General features: G+C 37.0%; 1 protein-coding gene across 3 annotated transcripts in view; it reads right to left on the bottom strand.

Annotated features, from left to right (window-relative positions):
* The window catches only part of Tll1 (tolloid-like), a 192,911-nt gene that overhangs the window by 139,361 nt on the left and 28,455 nt on the right, over positions 1-25,095 (bottom strand). For 2 of the 3 annotated variants that reach the window (XM_006509314.4, XM_011242185.3), the window contains exon 2: positions 24,404-24,509. The exons of the other annotated variant lie outside the window; for it this stretch is intronic. In XM_006509314.4, coding sequence (XP_006509377.1) covers positions 24,404-24,425 — 22 coding nt within the window. In that variant the 5' untranslated portion in view covers positions 24,426-24,509. The remainder of the gene's footprint in view (positions 1-24,403; positions 24,510-25,095) is intronic. 3 annotated transcript variants of the gene reach the window in all.

Consider the following 25,095-nt stretch of genomic DNA (forward strand, 5'->3'; position numbering starts at 1 on the left):
TGTGGGTCCATCTGCCTGAACCTCGGGGTTCTTGAAAACTGCGTATTGGGTGAAAAGCTGTTCTGAACAATGACAATTAGGAACAAAGGGCTACATCCACTCTTGACTGTCCAGCCTCCAAAGCCACTGTGTCATGTGCAGTGTCGTGTTGTATACGCCTTCATTCTTTCTCCGTGGTACTATGGCAACACGGTGGCGTACCTACTACTCAGAGCTGTGCTCCCCAAGACCACAACTGCTTTTAACATGTTATGATGACCTTCATTTTGACTTTTATCTCCAGTTCAGAGAAATGTTCTCCAACAAGATAAATCTATCAGTGTTATAATTAAGTAAACCTAAATAAGAAAACTCAGCTGTTGAAACAAAAACATAAACATTGAAATCTGCACAGTACCCAGCTTTCGCTCACCATTTAAAGATCACTCTGCTCTCTTAGCGTTCCACAGTCTGTGTGCTATAATTTGAAAAGCAAATGTGATCTTTTTGTAATTTTTTTTGTAAATTATTGGCTCCTTTGGCTCTTTGAAAATATTGATCTTTTGTACCCCAATGACAGTAACAGTGAGAGGAAAACACAGGAATATTGGCAGAGTCAACGCCATTGATCTTTCCTCTGACTCCTCCTATATTACAGTCACGAGAGCAATGAACATATGTGTCATTACAAGACACTCCATAGCTTGAGACTACACTGTTTCTTTTCTTTCTAGGCTCATAACAACGTTTATTAAATTTTTCTTCTAACAGTTTCAGGCATGAGTATAACATATTCAGACTACTGTTCTCCCCCACCCTCTCTTCTCCCGTTGTTAGACACCATCCATCGCCCTCTGAGTCCCTTCTCATTCATGCCCTTTCATTTTGTTTTGTTTGGTTCTGTCACCATATGATTTTACAGAGACATCTGTGTACACATAGGTTTGGAGCTACTCTTGGAGCCTGGCGAGCTCAGCAGCAGGCACACAACTGAGACAATAGCTGCCACTCCCCCTGAATCTATTAGCAGCCAAGAGTTCAGCCTGGATGGTAGACCCCTGTGATGGCAGAGCCCTCCCTGGTCTGTGACTAACTGTTGAGAGGTTCAGTGCAGTGAATTAAATACAGCCCGAGCAGCAATCAGAGCAAACTGCAATGGCTGTCGTGCTTGGGAGACAGTATTTTATAGCCCTTCTTCCATGATGTTCCCCGAGCCTTTGTAAGATGGGATAGTTGCTCTGTTTAGGGCTGAAGACTCAGCCTTCACTTATCATTAACACCTTGAGCAGCCATGCATTTCTTGCCTCTCTATTCACCACTGTTCATGCAAAGAGAAGCCCCTCTCATTAAGGCTGGCAGTAACAGTTCTGCTAGAATCTTAATGCATTTGCATTTAAAATCTTTACTATCTGCTCATTTTCATGACCCTTCATAAAAACAACTAGTAGCTGCAAGGCCATAAACTCCTAAACAGAATCTGAAAATTCTGGCTTTAGTGCCTTGCCTCTTTTCCTCCTAAGTACATAAATTATTAATAAGGACATAGCAGTTAATGCAAAATTGAGGATTCGTTCCCAATTAAACGTTTTTAAACCTAGAACTATTCCTCTAAATTTTCCAGCTAACTTCTTGGGACCATGTAAAAATGCTTACAGCCGACTGTACTTGATAGACAAGACCTCACAACTATAATAGGCCAAAACCACAGGGGAAAAAAAAACCTATTACACTATTACACGAACTCAGTGCACTTATTTAGAACTTTGCTAATCTATCACTGGATCATTTCACATTTTTCCTTGACCTGGAAAAAATCATAGAGCTTATTAGAATAGTTTAAATGAGCAGGAAATTCTTCCTTTTAAATCATATGAAAATTATTTGTACTATGGGTTGTTTTTTGAAGTTATGTGTAACTTCAAAAAAGTTACCCATTTCTTTGAATGTCTTTTATCCTTAACTGTTCAGAATGAACTATAGATAAAATATGGCAAATCAATTCTTCCATTGAAAACGTATAACAATGAGAAATACACTATGCAAAGCTGGGAGGGGGGTGCATTCCACATCCACCATTCACTCCTTATTTTATACAACTTACATATTTATATGTGCTAATATATTTTTATTTTAAAATAACTTTAACAAATGTAATTATTAAAAAATGTTTAAGGGGAAAGCTGTATGTGTGTGGAATGTACAAGAATATTTTCCCTAACAAGAACAATGGGATGCAACTCTAAAAACAAAATTGTAAGTCATTTACATAGCATTTATATTTTATTATTTACCAGTGGTTTAAAGTCTAAAGGAGGATCCCTACAGTTTCATGCAAATACAATGCTTTCTTATGTAAAGATCTGAGTATCACAAATTTTATAGGCAGAGATATTCTGAAACCAATTTCTGGAGGATACCAAGGGACTTTATATACAAAATTAGCTTTGAGGTACTCTGGTACTCAGTATTTTGTTTTCTTTTGTTTTAGATTTATTTAATGTGCATGAATGTTTTGCCTACCTGTTTGTATGTGTAGCACCAGCAAGCCTGATGCCCACAGAAAAAGAGAGCTTCTAATCACTTCTATCTGGAATTTCTGATGGTTGTAAGCCACCATATAAGTGCTTGGAATTGAATCTGGATCTCTGAGAGATCAGCAAGTACTATTAATCAATGAGACATGTCCTGGCTAGTTTTATGTCAACTTGACGACTAGAGTCATCTGAGAAAAGGAGTCTTAGTTGAGAAAGTGCCTTGGTAAGTTGGGCTGTACATAAGCCTGTAGGGTATTCCTTAATTAGTGGTTGATGTGGGAGGACCTAGCCCATTGTGGGTGCTACCTCTCTGGGTAGGTGGTTCTGGGAAGTATAAGGAAGCAAGCTGAGCAAGCCATGAGGAGAAAGCTGCACTTCCTCATGGCCTCCTTCCTTCAAGATCCCTCTCAATGAAAGTCACTGTCTTGTCTTTCTTCAATGGACTGTGTGTGATCTAGGACACATAAGCCAAACAAACCCTGTCCTCCCCAAGTTGCTTTTGGTCATAGTGTTTTCACAGTGGCAACAGTATACTTAACTAAAACAAGCTATTCTTTACTTGACTTTTTTTTTTTAATTAAGATCAACATTTCTATCAAAGAAAGAAAGAAAACAAAGCAACATCAAAATTCAGCTGACCTGAAGAAATGGACCAATGTTTACGATAGAGTTAAAGCTCGGAACTCCAGCTCCATGCTTGTATTGGCCACCAGTGTCCCATATTAGATCTGAATATGGGATGTATAAGTATGACTCAGAATGAGGAGTGTCTTTGCTAATCACCTCCAAGTCTAAAGTCATGAACAATTTGGTTAAGTCTCTCACAAACCTGTTCTTTCACAAGGATGAGTCATCTACCACAGTCCTTTTTTTTTTTTTTAATCCTCTGAAGACTAAGCTTTCTTAAAATAGCCACTGCCTACCCTTATTTGTAAGGTACGAAGCATCCCATTAGATATATAAACTGGCATTAACTAAACATGAGCCAATGAAGACCTTGGTCAAGGATATATTCCATTCTGGAGTTCCCCTTCATGTAATAGGCCTTCATCCACTACTAATGCCTCATTCCCAATACCTAACTTTCCATTATTTTGCTATTTCCATGCCTTCCCATAATCTCACCCCTCCCCCATGCCCCCCACCCAGCTTTCTTTCTTGGACGGATTTTAACTGGAAACTTTATTTTGTTTAATAAATGTGGGCTCTTTAGATTATTATTTCTTCTTGGATGAGTTTATATAGTTTGTGTTATTCAAGGTCTTGGTGCATTTATCATATTTCTATGAGAACTTTTGTAGCATTCCCATTCAATGACTCTGAGATCAGTAATTACATCCCCAATTTTCATCCCTGGTGTTCATATTCTGTGTGTTTTCTTTTTCCCTTGGTCTGTCTGTCTAGAATTTTTTTATTTTTTTTCCCCAAAGAGTCAGCTTTTAGTTTCATTGATTTTTCTGTCTCCATCCTTTAAACTTAACGACTTCTGCACTGATCTTCATGATTTTCTTCCTTTTGGTCACTTTAGATTTTCTCCTTTTCTAGATCTGAGGGTAAAAGCTCAAATTATTCACCTCAGAATGTTTTCAATATAATCATTTTTTATAAGTTATAAGCTAAGCTACTTAACAGTATTAAATTTTTGATTTGTAAAACACTTTCTTTCAGTTTAAAATATTGCCTAACTCTTCCTGATATTTCTTTCATGACCAGTGAATTACTTATTGGCAGGTTATTGACTATTTCCAAATATTTGTTATTTTCAATTTACCTCTCTGCTATCAATTTCTACTTTTTTGTAATCAGAGGATATACTTCAAACTTTTATTTTAATAAAATTTGTTTTGGAGTGGGACAAGGAACTGTAGGAGAGGGAGCCTGGAGGAAGGGCAATGGCTGGAATGTAAATAAAAAAATTTAAAAAGAATATCCTCTATTTGTTGTTAGGAAAATGTTCAATATATATAATACATATATACTATACATACACTAAAAAAGCCTGTATAAACATTTATATTTTATAATGAGCTGACATTTTGATTATCATAATGCTATCTCCTTTGTCACTGGTAATTTTTTATTGAAGTATGCTTTGTTGTATATTACCATTATCACTTCAGCTTTATACTAATTTGACTTTAGTTTCATTTCCATCTATTTGAAAAAAATCTATATATCAGAAAATATTGCTTTTCCTATTTTCCCATTTCTGTCCAAACTGGTAGTTTTTACTGGAATAAACGTCTCATGAATTGTGTGAGTGTTCTCATTAAGACCACAGCATTGTATTGTGTGAGTTTTCTCATTAAGGCCAAAGCATTGTACTGTATTTGACAAGAGGCTTCTCTATTGCCTTCTTCCTTGATAACCCTTCCTCCCTATTGAGTTTTAGCTAAAGTAAGACCATCCATTTAACACCACCCACACAAATTTCTAGCAGCAAATGTCATGAATTCAATGTGTGGATCGTGATCATATCCCTGATCATTCAAATAATGTTTCGTGTGCTTGGTACCCTGATCTTCTGATGTTTCTGAGGTTTCTAGGTAGAGTCACACACTTAGAATCTCCTGAAAGTAACCGTTACTGACACTGAATCTTTAACTCGATAGTCTCTTACCCTCTGGAGAAGCTGTAAACTTCTAAAATCACCAAGTTCCTTTTTCATTTTGTTTAACATTCCCCCATAATTTGCCTTACAATTCTCACACTTACCATAAGCAGCTGAAGAAATAAAATATTACGGATTAAATATCCACATCCATTTTTCCATCAGAAAATCCCATATGTTAACATCATAATCCCTAGTATGACTATATTAAAGTTAAATGAAATCATAAGAATGTAATCAGATCTGATGAGATCAATGTCCTCAAAAGAAGTAAGTAAAATAGCAAACTAAACATTGACTTGGGTCAAGTACATAATTATAGTTTGGTAATAAAGGGAACAAAAATATTTTACCACCCTACAATAACGTTCTTATAGTTATCCTACCTCCTCATCTGGCCTTCAGCTCTTTGCTTATTTATTTATCTGTTAACATATTGTAAGGTATCTAACATTATTGTAGAAAGAGAAAAGAAGACCAGAGAGATCCCCACATCAATCATTTAACCATATAGGAAAGATGTCCTATGAGTACATAGAGCACAAGGTGGAATGCGGCCACCTCCAACCAAAGAGAACAAGCTTTAAATGTTTCCTTTCCGTGTTGATACCAGAATTGCTCACCTCCAAATCCCTAGAAATTATATTTGATGTACAATATGTCTTACTTATGTCATTTTGTTATACCACCTGAGGAGATTAGGAAGCTCGTGTGCCATTCAATCCAAGATCCTTTATCTGGGTACTGTAAGTCAAAAAGAATTGCACTGAAAAGATTAGCTGCATTATTTATTGACTAGGCACAGCATACACACAATGATTTGCTAGCTCATGCAACTGCTTAAAATCATTACTCTCCTCTATAATCTATTTAGTAACAGGCACAGATGCAGTATTTCATGTTTGTTCTACTGAATTATGGTCTTGATTTGATCCTATCATTCATTGCTATGCTCCAATTATTAAATTTTTAAATGGGAACATTTATTATGTCTTGGAATTATTGTTAGTTTGGGGGCTTTTAAAAATAGGAGCCTAAAATAAAGAGAGGGTATTGGGTCTCATATTAAATATAAATCTGGGGCTTTAAATGAGTAAAATAGTTAATGACCATAAAGACTACTGAACGTGAGTTGTATTTTGTACTACAAGAAGAACATGAGACTTTGGGTATAAGCAGTAAAAAGTTATGATTTGAAGTGATGTTTTTGGATGTGAAGTTGTCACAGGGTAGAATTGTGGTTGTTCTACATCATAGAACAAAATAGAATCTCCATTTTCAACTTGATGACATCTAGAATAGTGTAGGACAGGACATTCCTATGGGGATTGTCTAGTTTAGATTAAGTGATGTGGGAAACCCCTTCCTATAGTGAAATTGTAGATTATACGTATAAAAAGCAAGGGAGTTGACCACAATCATTCACTTCTTCATCATGAATATTGATGCAGTGTGACCAGCTGGTTCAAGATTCCGCTGTCTTGACATACCCACCATGATGGATTATTCCTCTCACTAAAAGCCAAAGAAAGTTCTCCCCTCCCTAAGTTGCTTTTCACTGGAGCGTTTTGTCACAGTATCAGGAAAGTAACTAAGATATATATATGCATGTACATATATAACATGTATGTGGGCAATATATCCATATGAATTTTACATATGTATAATAGAGTAAATGAATAATATATCTTAAGGGAGAGCATTATTTAGGGTTAATAGAGAAGGCTCATAAAAACATATGATTTAAGCTAATACATGAATATGATAGGAATGAGTCAACTAAATAAATGAGCCAACAGCATTCAGCAAAGAAATGTAAAGTCGATACATTAAGATTAGATACCTTACAATATGTTAAAGAGTAGACAAGATACAAATAAGCAGAGAGCTGAAGGCCAGATGAGGAGGTAGGATAACTATAAGAATGTTGGACATACTTAAAATTCCTATGCAAGAGAATGACATCACTTGATATATAAAAATGATTTTAATAAAATACAGTTTAAAATCCCTTATAATGTAGCCAAGAATCAACAGTTGATGTCACCAAATTACCATCTCCAAATAAAAAATCAGTCTCCAAAGAAGTGTTTAAAACTTTATTACACAGATATATCAGAAGGCAGTTTATTCCCAGAAAGCTTAATTCCTGAGGACTGAAGCAACCATTTACTTGAAACTCCTAAAGTGTACATGGACAGATACAAAAAGTATCAGTTCCCAGGAGAAAGGGAGCTAGCTGACCTTCATAATATGATGGGCAGAGGCCAACAAAGGTTGACAGCCATAAAACATTTCTAACTGTAAATGTGCTATTCCAAGTAAAATATATGGGAAAAGTCAGAAATAAAAAGTTGTCACACTCTGTTTGCAGCCTTATTTATATAGAATATGCATTTTTCCTCGGCTTTAAATAATGAAGCAAGTAATAAATAGTTTGCTTCACTTTTTCCAAAGAGTAAATGTGGCTTAGGTAGACTGGAGGAAACAATTTCCAAGTAGCCAGTCCCAGCCAGAACTCAAATCCATGTTCAACTTAATATTTCTAGACATGAGTATTTTAAAGACTGAATACTAAAGGCAATAAGCAGTTTCATTTTAAAGAGGTATTTCATGAACTTAATCTATTCTTCTCAGGAAAGCTACATGAGGAGAATAAAACAATAAAAACGTGAAGGGTAACTAAGAGAAAAGAATTAGTGAACTTTTAAATTTGGCACTCTCAAACTCTATGGAGATTTCTAGAATCATAAAGAAAACCAATGTTGTGGCACCAATACACATGTTCTTTCTTATCAAAGAGACAACTTCTAAGAAATGTAACAATTATATTTTCTTTACAATAGCTTAAATTTCTTCTTTGGAACATTGGTTTTTAAAGTTGCTAAATAGATTTTAGAAGAAAATAACCATTTTAAGGAATTTCATGAGCTAGCAAATCATTATGACATACTGAGTCTACTCAGTGAATAACACAGCACAATTCATTTTTATTTCAAGTACCCAGATAAGTAATAAAGGGATTTTGTATGTCCTAGTCACCTCTAATAATGAGACAATTATTTTTCTGTTTTCTCAACCTTTAAATAAAGTAATTCAAGAATGAAAATATCTACACAAAGTGAAATTATTATTGTTAAAGAATATCAAGTAATGAGCTTTCCATTTTCCTGATAAAACCTACAAAATAGATGAGAAACCTAAACCACTAATAAATCCAAAACATAATTCTCATTTACTCAGTAAGCTGCTGAAGGCATGATAGGCTTATCATAAATTATCCTGTGAGGATGAAACTAGACTGAATTCTGCCTAGCTTTGTCATAGAAAAAGTACTTAGTTATTCAATTTTCAAACTATTAAGTTTGTAATTATATATTTTTGTAGTCGCTGTCCTATTTAACATGGAACATTGCCCAAACAAATTAGGTTGTGTGACACAAAGAGAGATTGGATGTAACTGAGCCTCAGGACGATCATGGAGATCAACAAATCAGGTAAATTACCATCTTATAAATAGCACTGATAAAACAAAAACATACCAAGAAGGACCATTTAAGTGATGATGGTGTTCACAAAAGAGCCTTGAACAATAAAGAGTTAGCCAAGAGAAGGAGGGGGACTAGAAGGAGGCCCTGCAGAAAAGTGTGAAGTGAAAACGCAGACATGTGAAGTGGCTGGGTTTCTGTCCACAGTTGCAAGTGCCAAGGTTATCAGAATCATGAGACCTGTGGGGAGATATGACTACAAAGAAACAAGGAAGGACATTTACGAATGTTTCTAATGGAAAAAGAGAACTTAACTGTTCTTGAGAAAGTGACCATTCATGGTCATAGTGCCTTGAATGTGCTTGATCTCATCTTATCTCAGGAGCTAAGCAGGGTCTCATTGCTTCACGTTTCTCTCCATTTAGTTTGGTGTTGGCTACTGGTATACTGTATATGGCCTTTATTATGTTTAGGGATGGGAGAAGGTAGCCATAGCTATCTGTAAAGTGGATTTAACAATATCTAGGACCTGAGTAGGCATAAGTGAGTCAACTACTGAAAAGTTAAAACAGGAAGAAAAAAAAAGGCCAAGTTTAGTACACACTCAGTTATGTGTATTTTATGTTCGCTAATATCAGAAAGAAGGGAAGAGAGGGAGAGAGAGAGAGAGACAGGGAGATAGAGAGAAAGAGATAAACTACATGTAGATCATACAACTGTGCTCTGGCCAGGACCTAAAGTAACTGTGGAAGAACTCATCTGGATAATCATATCATATTATCTAGAAAAATGCAAGGAACTAAATATTTAGTTATAAATGTTTGTGGGTGCCTGTTTATAAAATCACTTCATAATTCTAAATTATTTCAAATATATTTTAGCACATTTTTGTGTTAACATTTAACTACAAAAATTCCCAAATTTGTTAAGTGAGATTAGAATACCTTAGCAACAATGAATTATGAAAATAAATCTCATTCATTCAATAGCTTTATCTTAGGCTTTCTTTTTGTTTGTTTGTTTGCTTGTTTGGTTGTTTGGTTGGTTGGTTTTTCGAGACAGGGTTTCTCTGTATAGCTCTGGCTGTCCTGAAACTCACTTTGTAGACCAGGCTGGCCTGGAACTCAGAAATCCACCTGCCTCTGCCTCCCAAGTGCTGGGATTAAAGGAGTGCGCCACCATGCCCAGCTATTTTAGGCTTTCTACTTATGAATTTTAAGCTTTTCTGTAATCATTTGTACCTTAGCTTTACAATTCATACTACATGGATTCTTTGTGCTTCAAAGTGATATTTATTCTTCATTTTAGCTCTCTTTTCCCTAAATTCAAATTCTTGTCTTTTTAAGAGGAACAAGACCAATTTATCTTGAAAGGTTTCAGAAGTCTCTTCAAAGTGTCTTTATCAAGAACAACAATCACTGCCTCTTTTTTATCAAACAGCAAAGTCCCACTGAGTAAATGTCATGTGTTCAGAAGAAAGAATATGTGTCATAACATACAAACTGATTACATCTTTCAAACTAAAGTATCAAGAAGACATTCGGCCACATTTTTATATAAACCAGATAGAATTACAAACAGCTAAAGATTTGGGAACTATATTCTGAGTTTGTGTCCTCTCAGATGTAAATGTTGTAACATGATTGTGAGCTCTCTTGAATAACAAAAGCATGTTAACATGAGTTAATGTGTGTACAGAGTTAATAAAGCAAGCATTCCTAAGAAACAGAACTGAGCAAATTGTGACATTTTCAGCTGAATAGCAGGATATAGGACACCAGGAAGATGACCCTAAAATGGTGATTGCTGATAGAACACAAGCAAGCTTTCCCTTGCTCAATACTGCTCTTGGTCGGGAAACTAGATAACAAAGGTTGGCCATGTGCATTTTGCTCTTTAATAAAATAGAGAGCATTAGAGAACAAAAAGGTCACATGTCCCCCTCATGTCTTTCCTAACCAAAACACAGGCAGGAACAACTCAGAGAGGAAGGGAAATCTCATGGTATTTTGCTTGGAACTGTGTCTACTTTGGACATTTTTATACTAGCGAATAACTTTACTTTATTTAACAATGTAAGAAACTTCTTTTTATGTTACAAACTCGACTACCATAAAATTACCAGTCTCTAAGGGGTCTATAACTATCTGGATAAGCTATGCATATGCATATTATATTGTGTATGTACAAGAGGTAGAATTCCTTATATCTTTACAAAAGTAATGTAGCAAATATATTAGGCACATTGATAAAATATATAGTTGTATACAAATTAATTTAAAGGCATATCAAGTTGCTTTAGTATATAAAATAATTCATCTGAACTTTTGCTGAGGGAACATAAATATTAAATGAAATCACCTACAACTTTGAAAAAAAGAACCAAACTGACAATTAAATACATAATATATATAAAACATATAAGTATATTATATATTTCTTTTAAAATATATTATATAATTAATATGTATTAATATAAATAGTATAAATATATTATTTATTTATTATATATTAAAATATATATGATAATTCTGAAAGATCTCATTTTTACAGGATAGTTATAGTGTCATGAAAATAGACAAAAGTGAAGAGAAGTTGATTTTGTGAGAAATATAGCCTTGCCTTTTATGATTTGTGCCTCATGGATATGAAGATCACACATTAATGGGAGAGAGGTCTAACAAGAAGATTAACACATGAAGCTGAAGCTGCTCCAAGCTGTATATTGCCATCAGTATGACCATGGTTATAAAGGCAATCATAGAGAGAGAGCAATAAAAACCCAAATCCTATCCACACATGACATCATGAATAAAATGGGTGGAACCAGCAAGACGAGTATAGACTAAAGAGAAGAGAATGCAAGAGGGGGAGGAGAAAGGACACCTCCATGGTCATTAAAGAAAACTACAGCAGACAGCTAAAGTGATGATCACAGCACTGGATCATATTTGATATGCACAGAACAAAGCTTTATCATGGTTTCAACACTTAAGACTGTGATGTTTGAAAGTAGGGAAAAGCAAACAGACCTAGGTGGAAGCTCCCATACTTCACTCCAGGCAGTGTAACAGAGTTGGCAGTAAGACATTGCACATACATGTTGTAGGAGCCAGAGCAAAGCCTATGAAATCTACACATGGCAAGACAGTCAACATCTCTATAAATAAAAAAAAGATAAATCCCTAATTATTTTGACGACTAATTTAATTGCATCAAAAAATTATTAAATTACTCAGTTCCTAATGATAATTCAAAATACTAATTTGGAGAGATGGTAAAGCAGTTAAAAATAGAGAACCAGTTTCTGGCTCCTAGCACCCATGCTGGGCAGCTCACAACTGCCTGTAAATCCACCTCTAGCAGATCTGGAGCCATTTTCTGACATTACCAAGAACCTGCATATCAACAAACAAACATGTGAATAAGAAAAATAAATAACTTGAAGATTTAAAAAAAAACTAACCTGTCACTTTAAACAATGGCAGTGAATGAAACTCTTGCTTTTAAAAATATGCAAAATGATAAAAACACCTATCTTGCTTTTCCAATATTAAGTTTTCCTCTGGGGAACCAAGTAGCTGGAGGAAAATATCTAAGGAAAATGATTTAACATACATTAAAATCAGTGATGGAATATCTTTCCCAAGGCTCACAGGAAAGAATATTCCTAAACATTAAGGACATTAGCTGTTAATATTTTTAAAATACTAAGACCATGCATTATATCTGTCCTGTCTAAATGGCACAAATCACCCAAGAACTACAGGAGCCTGACTATATATCTGTGTCCAAATAGTCACTGCAAGAGACAGAGAAGGCATTGGACCATGCCAAGTGCACCAAGCTCTCAGACCAGAAAACCATGGGTTATGATGAATGTCACCATTTAGAGACAGATTATAATCTCTCCCTTGGACTGACTATAAAGAAGTAGACTGGGAAGCATACTTCAGACTGAATTTTTTTTTAAGACTGGATTTTTAAATAAGACAAACTAACCTGTAGTCTCTAGGACATTAGAACAAAAGGAAGTTATAGAAATCAAGACTGTGGGGGATATGTGGGAGGATTGAAGAAGCCACTGACCAGGACAGGGTTTGAGGGTGGCATAAATGTTACCCTTTTTATTGGTAGGAATTTAATTTAAAGTCCCGGTAAGAAGGACACATGCTCCACTATGTTCATAGCAGCCTTATTTATAATAGCCAGAAGCTGAAAGAACCCAGATGGCCCTCAACAGAGGAATGGATACAGAAAATGTGGTACATTTACACAATGGAGTACTACTCAGCTATTAAAAAGAATAAATTTATGAAATTCCTAGGCAAATGGATTCACCTGGAGGGCATCATCCTGAGTGAGGTAACCCAATCACAAAAGAACTCACACAATATGTACTCACTGATAAGTGGATATTAGTCCAGAAACTTAGGATACTCAAGATATAAGATACAATTTGCAAAACGCATGAAACTCAAGAAGAATGAAGACCAAAGTGTGGACACTTTGCCCCTTCTTAGAATTGGGAATAAAACACCCATGGAAGGAGTTACAGAGACAAAGTTTGGAGCTGTGTCGAAAGGATGGACCATCTACAGCCTGCCATATCCAGGGTTCCATCCCATAATCAGCTTCCAAACGCTGACACCATTGCATATACTAGCAAGATTTTGCTGAAAGGACCCAGATAAAGCTCTCTCTCTTGTGAGACTATGCAGGGGCCTAGCAAACACAGAAGTAGATGCTCACAGTCAGCTATTGGATGGATCACAGAGCCCCCAATGGAGGAGCTAGAGGAAGTACCCAAGGAGCTAAAGGGATCTGCAGCCCTATAGGTGGAACAACATTATGAACTAACCAGTACCCCGGAGCTTGTGTCTCTAGCTGCATATGAATCAGAAAATGGCCTAATTGTCCATCAGTGGAAAGAGAGGCCCATTGGTCATGCAAATTTTATATGCCTCAGTACAGGGGAACACCAGGGCCAAGAAGTGGGAGTGGGGGAGGAGTGAGGGGGGAGCGTGTGGGGGACTTTTGGGATAGCATTGGAAATGTAAATGAAATAAATACCTAATTAAAAAAAGAAAGTCCCATGAATGCTACACGAGCACTCTGTCATTGAGCAAGAGTGTTAGCTATGTAGATACTCTTGTTTTGGGTGGTAGGTATACAGGTCTACAGCTTACAATTCACTAAGCTCTTGTTTTATTTGATTTTCTACATCTGAACTTTATCACCTAATGCTAAGCTTTAACAGAATAAGCATAGATCATGAACAGCATTAACTTTCTGTGCTGCTACAGCCACAGAGATCGGTGCCAGACAAATAGCTTTCTCTCTTTTAGCACAGCTTTCCCAGTGTGTTCCTAAGGTAACTAAGCATTAAACATTTTTTTTTTAATTTATTGTAGGATTTTGGCACCAAAGTATTTTTTAACTTGATCTATTTAGCAAATCTAACTTGATAGGTGCATGTGTTGACCTGAGACAGACTTAAATTCCAACCCCAACTCCATTTCCCTTAGTTTTAAGAGTAGCCTTTCTGATTTTCATTTTCTATATCTTAAAGTAGAAAACACATCTGGATAACGTTGCCTTTATAACAGGAAATATTTTATGTAAAACATCTAGGTGTAGGTTAGGCATCCAAGAACCATTCTCTGCTATTTTTATTACATAAGAAATTTATGTAAAAACTGCAGGGTGTGGTGGTGCACACCTTTAATCCCAGCAGTCAGGAGGCAGAGGCAGGTGGATTTTTGAGTTCGAGGCCAGCCTGGTCTACAGAGTGAGTTCCAGGACAGCCAGGGATATACAGAGAAACCCTGTCTCAAAAACCAAGAAAAAAAAAAAACATAAGAAATTTAGATTCTAAAATTCTAAGAATCACTTCACCAAAATAAAATCTAAAAATACCGCTTATCCCCAGATCTAACCAATTCATAAAAAAATGAAACAGATCAGGCATCTTAATATTCCTACTTTCTTCTATTGCTTAATGCGCATTAGAAACTAATATGAAATTATAATCATCTCCTCAACTCAGGAAGCTTGGCCATTTTGACAAGCATATTGAAGTGTACCAGACTCCTGGAGGCCACTAACAGAAAAAGCCAAAGGGAGACGAATGAGCCAGTGGTGGCCTGAGAATCTGTTGAATGAAACCAACAAGGCACTGTGGTAATCATGGGGTACTTCAACATGGGGAACCCTCAATTACCTCTGACATGTATTCAATAGGGCCTCTCTCTCCACTGCTCTCAGGACACTGGACATCCTCCTGACCCTGGCTATGAGTTCTTTATGTCTCTTTTATAACAGTACATTCTGTGCTTTAATGAGGTATTAGAGTGGCTACTTGACACAGAAAGTCTTTCGTCTACTGTCTATTTGACAGGATAGAGTCATTTTACGTCACACATCAGAGAATAGCAGAATACTTTGGGAAAGAATTGGTATATTATTAAGGAATGTTCCTCTCTTTTGAAGAGTATTTCCTAGAAACCCTCTACAGTTAGAAGAGGAAGGTGACTCTACTATAAGAAGGTGAATATGAAACACAAGAATTTCCAATAATGTGTCAGCAAATCAAAGATGCCCACTGCAGCATGAAGGATATCAGGAACAAGAGAACAGTCAAGGGTCCTGACTCCCACACTGTGTGTTGAAAGAGTCAATGGTTTGAGGCCAGGAAGTTGTTGATACAGAGCAAAGAGACAAGGACAGGGCAAAGCAATAGAACAGGCAACACTATGAACTGTGGGGGTGAAGACTTTTTGGGGGGGACCTCAGAATAAATAGCACCCACATTCTAGTTATATGGAAATCCATATTAGCACTTCCAAGCCAAGCCTCCTTCAATTGATGAGTCAGAAAAAGCACTCAGTAACTTGTCTATGACCGACACAGGATGTAGATGGTAGTTGTTAGAGCTGGATAAAATCCATGAGGAGTCACTTCAACAGCAGCAAAGCCATCTGACATTTAGACCAGAAACTTTCCTTCCTACATGTTGTTTTGATAGGTACATTTTAAAACATTATTGAGAGAAAATGCAGTAAAAAGATTTTTTAAATGAAGAGATTAGCAGGGAGGGATGATAGGTAGGTAGGTAGGTAGATAGATAGATAGATAGATAGATAGATAGATAGATAGATAGATAGATAGGCAGACAGACAATATTTTTCCAGGTTCTGTTGAAATTACTAAACTCTGTTATTTTACCACAAAGAGTCAGGAGCTCCATGGAATTCATGAGTTCAGTTGTGTTTCAGACAAGCTTTCTCCCACATGAAGTATTTTTTTTCTTTTTTCCTTTTTCTTTTTCTTTTTTTATTTTTTCTTTTTTTCTACTTTGAAAGTAAAATCTAATAGGCAATAGAAACAAATAAGTTTGCCTCTATTCTGTAAAGATCTGTCTTTCGGGTCTCAATACTAAATTCTCACATATCCTGAATACAGTGGTTTTTCTATCAATCTTCATTATATCTCTACTGCTAGTTCATCTATTCACAGCAGAGGGGACAATGGTGGCCTTAAATGCATTTAATTACCACTGCCTTTCCTCCCTCAGAGGGGAGAGAAGTAGCCGAGCTCCAGAGATTTCTGAGAGAATGCACCCAGGTTGTAATTTCTAACATTCCCCCACCCCTTCAGCTCAACCAGATTAAAATAGTGTTGGCTTCGTTTCATGGTCAAATTAGGAAAACTACGCTGCTTCAACTCCAGCAAAGTCTGCTCTTTTCTGGGATATTTTCTCGGATACGTGAAGCTCTGACAAATACATAAGGGACAGTTAATGAGGAAATTTTACTTTCTGTTGAGAGAAAAATTCAGGTTGCCAAGTGTCACAGCACTCAGAAGTTAATCACATAAGTGGTACTTTTGTGCTGCTGACACGTTTTCTTCTTACATCCTTTGCAGACATTACTTGTTAAGTCCTGAGGAAAGAACAGCAGGTATTCTTAGGTTTATTTCTAGAAAGAGTTCAGATGTCAAGAAATCGGGTGTCATGGGAACTCAGCTGCTTGGCTGGGGTAGATTTCCTGAACTTTCCTGAGGCCACTGATAGGTGTTATATAAACTGCTCATTGGATCCGGATATTTCCAAATGTAAAACACAGAGGCATGGTCCCTCTTAGACTCCCTCCTCCTGAAGATCATCAAGATTGGCTTAGGGCGAAACTCAGACATTTGTTTTCCCCCTGTGGCACACACTGAGGGAAGACTCTGATGTTCTCAGCTAGCCATGACCGAGTCAACACTGACAACCACATGTCCTACAATTCTGGACAAAAGTAGGTTCTATCTGTGTGTCAATTTATCACACGAGTCTTGGCACTATTTCTGCCACCATATTCCCTATTTTAGAATGTACATATAGTATGCTATACTTGGCTCCTAGGAAATGTGAATTAATCAGCAACTTTTAATGATGCAAATCTACCACTTCAAACAAGGTTATGAATATCCATAATTACTTTAAGGGACCTTCATAAAGAAAATATCAGGTACATTTTTCCCAAATTAGACCTGTTGAACTTGACATTTCTACAATGTACTTCCCAGTATTGATGAAACTGGACACTGAGCAAAGGTTTAGGTGGGTGAAGTAAGTGTCTGGAGCTGAGGGAATATGAGGTGATGGATAAGCTGGGTATTCCTGAGGCAGCACTAGATGTAAGTGGCAAAACTGATTTGCCATGGATTTAACATTCCCATGAAAAGTGTTGATCCTCTAAGGAAAGATAAGAAGAAAACTGTTTTGAGCCAAGGTTTTATGTAGACCAGACTGTCTTTAGCTGTGCAGCTAAGGATGACCTTGAATTTCTACCTGCAAAGTGCTGGCTAAGCATTTCACTAACTGAATTATATCCCCAGCCCTCTCCAGGGGATGAATTTTATGTTTCTAACATACTAAACACATTCAGCATTACTAAGCATCGCCTCTGTGCTTCATATGGCTATCACTTCCCTTTCCGTCTGTACAGCCTGCTCTGCCTTTTGTCTAAGATCCTATCCTTTCTCTAGTATTCAAGCAGTGTTCTCCTGGAGTCCTTATCCAACACATCTTAAGATAAAATGGCTGACCTCTGTGTAATTATGCTTTCACGGAATGTTCATTAAGGTACATGGTCCCTCCTTGTCCTGACTTCCCAGCTAAATTGCAAGGAAAAAAAAAAACAAAAAACCCAAAGCTACAACCTTATTATCCTTCCACTTGTGGCCCATGGTCTGACCCAGAAGATGCAGAAGTTTGGTAGAGTCAACTAAATTATACTGCAAAGAAAGATAAGATTGTTTCTAACTCTGATTTTCAATGATAAATCAATAAAAGGCAGAACAACATGACCAAGGCCATATAGCTGCAATATAAACCTCAACTGTGTTTTTTCTCTATGCTACAGCACACCTTGAAAAATGGCACTATCACATTAAACACAAAATACAGCCACCTGCTCATAACCACACCAATTAACATACACTATTTAATAAAGACTAAGAACAGAGAAAGGTTGAACGGTATAAGAAGTCAAACTAAAAATTCTCCTGGATTTTTTTTTTTTCAAATTTGATATTTTAGGTGAGGTAAGTCTTTTTTTTTTTTTTTTTTTTTTTTGTGAAGTTTTCCAGAGTGTTGTGACATGGCCACACCTTAAACTTCTGTTCACTAGATGCTAATAACAGACATTCTACCACTCGTAATTATAATTAAAGATGTCTTAAAACATTGACCTGTGTTCCACGAGGGCAAAATTGTTTCTAAAACTATAACCCCTATTGAACTATCTCTGGTGAGGAAATCTTCTACATAACTTCAAACATCTCATCAATCAATGAACATGTATAGAACACTGGCTTGAAACCAATATTCTTTTATTAAATATAGAAGCCAAAGCCTGAAAGGCTTAATCCTCTTACATTTTTATTAATCCTTTTAATTAAAAACAATGACGTTGTCACTTGGCTTATGGCTATGAGTGCAATAGCCAGAGAAGAAAAAACAAAATCTAAATGTAAATCTTTCAGTTCTGAGGGAACTAAAACACATTTAATAGGTTTTAGATGTAAGGATAATATTTCTTAGCTTTACTTTGGACTTGATTAAAGCTCCTTTATGAATATTAAATGTAGGAATAAAAAATTCAATGTTGGATTGAGTTGAGGGAATAAAAATGAACAAAAGCATAAACAAATACCTTTACTTGACTTTGGCATAAATATTACAAAGACTGTTTGCTTCTGTGGCATACAGATGTTTCTAAGGGAATGTTTTACACATTTCCTTGCTCTGGAATTTGGGATTACCCCCCAGCTTTCTCACTCCTGATTGATAGTTTAATTATTTTGTTGTTGTTTGCTTTCATTCTGTTCTATACTTTTCTGTTCTTCTAATCATTTCAAGAGTTTTGCTCTTGTTTCTAGATGTGAAACATGATGTCAATGCATTTCTCAAAGTTACCATCCCAAGCATGAATGACCAGAGCTCCTACTTGCAATTTTTTTGACAACAAAGTTAAAATTGTTAAAAATATTTTGGTTGGGATCCTAGCCTTTAATGGCTTAACCATTTCTCCAGCCCAAAATTGATAAAATATAAAGCAGCAAAACGGAGTACAGATGATTTAGTAAAATATAACTTTATTGTAATAGAGTAGGTGGAACCCAAAGCTACATAAACCATTTTCTTTATTGTCACGTTAATGAAAAGGAAGGGCAACACAGTGAAATGGGTGAGCTGAGTATTCTTAGAGTCTGTCTTCTAGTTCCTAACTCTGTTATTGCATCCCAGGTTAGCAGTGGTCTATCAGTCAGTTAAGAACTAATGGCAAAAATACACAATAATTGTGCCATCTATAGCATCCAACAAACAAAGGGACCTCTGAAAATGAGATAACACCATTGTGCTGGCAAGTTTTATGTCAACTTGACACAAGCTAGAGTTATCTGAAGGGAAGATACTTCAATTGAGACAATGCTTCCCTAAAATTGTCATTTTCTTAATTAGTGATTGATGGAGGAGGGACCAACCCATCCTTGGGCCTGTGGTCCTGAGTTCTCTAAGAAAGCAGGTAGAGCAAGCCATGTTTAGCAAGGCAGTAAGCAGCACCTCTCCATGTTCTCTGCATCAGCTCCTGCCTCCAGGTTTCATCGCTGCTTGAGTTCCTGTTCTGACTACCTTCAATGCTGGACTATGATGTGTAAGTGTAAGTCAAATAAACCCTTTTCCTCCCCAACATGCTTTTGGTCATGGTGTTTCAACCACACCAATAGAAACTCTAACTAAGACCACCATGACAAGGTGGCAAAAAAATCAGTTGTCAAAGTTTCAGCTTCCTGAAAAAGTGGCTTCCTGTTTACTACCCAATCTCCTTTCAAGTAAGAAAAGAAAAAAAAAAATCACAAGATAGCTTAGGGACCTAGGATAGAGCTAAACATGAATGCCAAAAAAACAGTCAATAAAAAGATTCCTAATGATATTCTTCTATACTCCTATTGGTGACTAGCTCAACTGTCATCAGAGAGGCTTTATCCAGCAGCTGATAGGACCAGGTGCAGATATGCCTAGCCAAACAATAGGTGTAACTTGGGGAATACTATAGAAGAGGGGGAGGAAAGATTGAAGGAGTCAGAGGGACCACGGACACCACAAGAAAACCCATAGAATCAACTAACATGGATTCTTAGGAGAGCATAGACACTGAACCACAATCCAGAGAGCATGCATAGGAACAACCTAGCCCTGTGCATGTTTGTTACAGTTGTGTAGCTTGGTCTTCTTGTAGGACTTCTAACAGTGGTCCCAGAGGCTTTCTCTAACTCTGTTGCCTGCCTTTGGGACCCTTTCCTCCAGATGGATTGCTTCATCTAGCCTTAAAAGCCTTACTGCAATTTAATATGCGATGGTTAGTTGTTATCCATGGGAGGCCTGCCCTTTTCTGAAGAGAAAGGAGGAGTTAGGGGGAGGGGAGGAGAGGAGAATGGGAAGGACTGGGAAGAGAGAAGGGTGAAAACTGCAGTCAATGTAAAAGAGAGAGAGAGAGAGAGAGAGAGAGAGAGAGAGAGAGAGAGAGAGAGAGAGAAAGCCAGCCTGGATGGAAGGAAAGAAGAAAGAGAAAGAGAAAGAGAAAGAGAAAGAGAAAGAGAAAGAGAAAGAGAAAGAGAAAGAGAAAGAGAAAGAGAAAGAGAAAGAGAAAGAGAAAGAGAAAGAGAAAGAGAAAGAGAAAGAGAAATACATACAAATCATATAATATCCACATATTAGTTTTCTTAGTCACATACATACAGTTACTCATGGATTTAAATTCCTTTAAGAGAAGCATTATTATGTTCTAGTATGAAGATTCAATCAGAAATCTTTCCTATTCTGAATGTTACAGCTTCAGTAGGATCTTAATCTTTAATGTATGTCTTACAACTAAAAACGACATTGAGAAAGAAAGAGGCAGGCACATGTGTTTGATATCTTCCATTTCACAGCTTCCAAGGTAGTCTGAGAATCTGAGTCTCTGGGGTACTAAGGCTAGCAACATACATCTAAAGTCATTAGTTCATTGGTCCATAATTTTAAATTTCAATTTAAATTAGATTGTCTAATGCTCACACCACACTTCTTTAAATATTGCACGAATAAAGATGTATCTTATTTTAAACTTCACAAACAAAATACTGATAATCTAATTCCATATGTCAGGAAACTTTATTACCAAAGACTGTAAATAGTGCTACTATATTTTGAAGACTTGCTAACTTTATAAATAATAGCCATTCAGGGGAATATTTGTATTTTCTGAGAAATACCACCTGTGACTATTCCAAATCCTCATTTGCAGGGCTCCAGGTGCCAGTGGGATTATTTATTCCAAGCCCTGCACCACTGCCAAGACAAACCTGGAGGGGAACGTGCCTTGTTGTGATCCTTTGGCTCACAAGGAGTACTTTGCTGATAATTTATCCAAAGGCAAGTACAAGCTTTTGGGGATAGGCAGCCTTGCCTGAAAGCTGGGGTGCACACAGCCTCCCAGTCATCACCAGAAGGAGGAAGGAGCAGATGAAGTGAGCAAAGACTGACATACTCCGATTCCGTCCTGGCAGGGAGATCCTTAACAAGATCCTGAACAGAAAGCTGGGCTGTCTCAATATCATCCTGGATACTCAAAGTTTCAGTGCTCCCACATACAAATACCCTACAATCTGGCTACAGAGGCAGCTAGTGTGGACGGCAGCTAGTTTCAATCCCCAGTACTTCTAAATAGAAAACAGCCAGTAAAGTTATAAGATAATACCCATACATAACTCTCAAATTAATGGCCATTACCTTTCTGACCAGATATAAAAATGTGTAAGTCTTTTTTGCATCAACAGAAACTTGAAAATTCAATATGACTCATGACCAGGAAAGAAAAGAAAGAAAATCAACATAGGGGAGCAAAAATGATCCTTAATATTTTTTTTTAAATGAGAAAAAAATCCCAGTTTTTAACAGCTTTGGGGGAATTAGAGAATACTGAACAATGTTCACACAAACACCAAGCTTTCTACACCTCTCTTTCCACTGGAGGTTTCCAAAAGAAACAGCCAATTACAAAGAATGCCAGAGTGTATTTGAGGCTAGCCAGTCAAAAATCCTTTTAAATTATATATTCCTTTTGAATTTATAATGTTTAAACTGTTAACAGCAAGATAAACATGTTCTTTGCCTCCTGTTACATGGTCACTTTTATCTTCTCCCCGAGCCCAGGGCTCTTGGCCTTGGTCTGCTGGAGTGCACTCTTTCCTGGCGACCCAGAGTGGCTGTCAGCATTTTTGAAATCAGTTCTGACCAGCCACAGCAGAAATAAAGAAGTTTCTTTGTCTCTTTCTCATGCAATAGCCTTTTGCATCTAAAATCACGCCCCTTCTTCGTTTTGGATCTCTATGTGTTTCTTTTCTCAAACATTTAGGTTTCCTTTCATACTCTACTTTCTATGCTTCTCTTCTCTGAGTCACTCCATGTGAAACATGTGGTGGTGTGGCTTTAGAAAGCTAATTGAAAGTATGGCAAGCTCAGCTAGAGACTTAAACCACAGAGCAGCCTCAGCTGAATCGTGACCATACACACCTGTCAGCACTACACTGCTCACTGGGGAGCAATGGCTACTCTCCTTTTGTTCTGGTCCAGCAGCTTAGAGCTTCACCTTGTCTCACTATAAACTATCAAGGGAAGGATGTCAAAAAGTGTTTTTGGAGAAAGCCTGCCAGGGCAAATATGGGCTGACTGGCGGGGAAAGGAGGAGGAAGTGGGAGTTACAGAGGAAATCAGGAAGAGCCTGACTCGAGGCCGTGCCATGCTAACTACAGTTGCTTCTCATACCTATTGTGATGGCACCGCATGCATCTGTGTAGGCATTATATGGTAGTTACTTTTTTTTCTTGCTTGATTTTTCAATGAAACCATGTAAAGAGAATAGTTAAGTCTCTAAAGTTACTGTATAAAGTATGCAGATAATTTTCATTTTTTTCTAAGTGTCATCTCCGAATGATTAACAAAAAAAATTATCAAGTTTTAGAGTTAACAAAACTTCTTTCACAGATACACTCTCCTTTGCTCCTCACAACTGAGCCTAGGTTGGCAAGGCAGTATCTTCCAGCTAATGCCTCAGAGGTGTGGAAACATGAAGCTGAAATATACCTGGGAGTCTCAGTGTAAGTTGCCTACCATGCCCAGAGATTTCTACTTTAATAGATTGCTGGGAAAATTTGTTAAGGTAAGTAGACAGGAGAAAAATGATCACTCATCTCTCACCTAATTCCTTGGATGTATTTGAAAGTTAGATCCAAGAAACTAGAAGAGATGACGCTAATACTCATCTTTCTTGCAGAATTTTGTCTTCCCTTCATACAGTCAACAGGTTTGACATTGCACAAACGTTTTGGAATCCAACTGCATGAGAGCACATGCTACCAAAGAGCTTACAAACAGTTACATAATCTTTTGCAATGAGATTTAGAGTCTTAGGACTTGATGAAAATACAACTTGATGGCTTTCTAATATTTCCTGTTCTTCCTCCATTTTTATTGAAAATGATAATTAAATGTAAACATCACAGCTTAATTAGTTTTTCTAGAGGAAACACCTTAATTCTGGTCCCATGCAATTTATCAAAAGCAAACATCATTTCCATTCTACTAGTCCTTATTTATTTTGACAGTACCAGGGATGGTACCCAGGGCCTTTACATGGCTGCTCAGGTGCTCTGTGACTGAGGTTTTCTGACCCTGTTTACACTTACAGCTGCAATCTCAGCAAGTTGCCAGGAACTTGCTCCACAGCCCAGGCAGAGCTTGAAGCTGTAATCTTCCTCCTAGTACATCCTCTGAGCAGCTTGGATCACCATCAAACCCAGCTTCTTTAACTTCGGAAGGGCCTTTCATGATTTAGATTTCATTAACTAAGATTATTGGAAACACGCAAAGCTGCATTGAACAACAATGCTTAGCAATGATATTTAACTTGCCATGAAATCTGATTGTAACCTAAAAGATAATCCCACTTGCCATTTGTCAGACTTCAGAAAAGTGAAAACACTGCAAATAACGCAAAAGAAATCAAGACGAAGAGTGTCCTACATTTAAACTATGCTTTCACCAGAGGGACAGCAGAGAAACTCTTATAAATCGGAGGTCTGTGGTAATTTATCAGGGTATGATGACGTTAAACACACAAGAAAGACCACCTCTATGGCTAACATTGTACAGACCTCAGACACTGAAGGGATTTAGCCCCCCAAATTAGGAAGTCACTTACATTGCCTCTGACCTCCCATCATGAGAAGTCCAGATGTTCCTTCTTGAACTTCAAGGGCTCAGGCTGCCCAGGCATTGCCCCAACACTGCATAGAGCAGTGGTCGGCCTGGAGGTAAAGAAGCACAGGAGTATCCCAGAGTGAGTGTTTTAAACAAGGCCTGCAAGAGAGGAGCTAACTCTGCATCCATGTTTAGCCACAAACTGTTTGAGGCTACACCATCATCCCACCACAGCTGGACAGGTTAAGGTTGCCAAGAACAAATGGCACTCCTCCAAAGGATGAGTCATAAGTGGGTTATAAACCCATTCTTCATGCTGCCATCCAAGGTGAAAAATCTAACCTTTGTGACCATAATATGTATTCCACACATGCTACTAGACTGCATAGAAAATCAGTTAGCTGTTTATGAAATATGAATTTTATAGACTGTAAATAACAGTAAGATTTAAATCGTATCTAATTTAAATATTTGAAAAAAATCCAATTAGAATATATTGGGGTTTTGCCTATTCTATGATGCCTTTAAAAACCTAATATATGCTGATTGCTAAAGTGGTTTAATGCAAATATACTATTGAATTATAAAGTATAGAATGAAATTCATACATACTGCTTAAAACTTGGAGTAACCAACTAGATGTACCAGTGTACTTCTCCTCATCTCTGATTAAGATTGTTGACTAGTCTAGTT

Source organism: Mus musculus, chromosome 8 (genome assembly GCF_000001635.26).
Source record: "Mus musculus strain C57BL/6J chromosome 8, GRCm38.p6 C57BL/6J".
NCBI classification, from domain to species: Eukaryota; Metazoa; Chordata; class Mammalia; order Rodentia; family Muridae; genus Mus; species Mus musculus.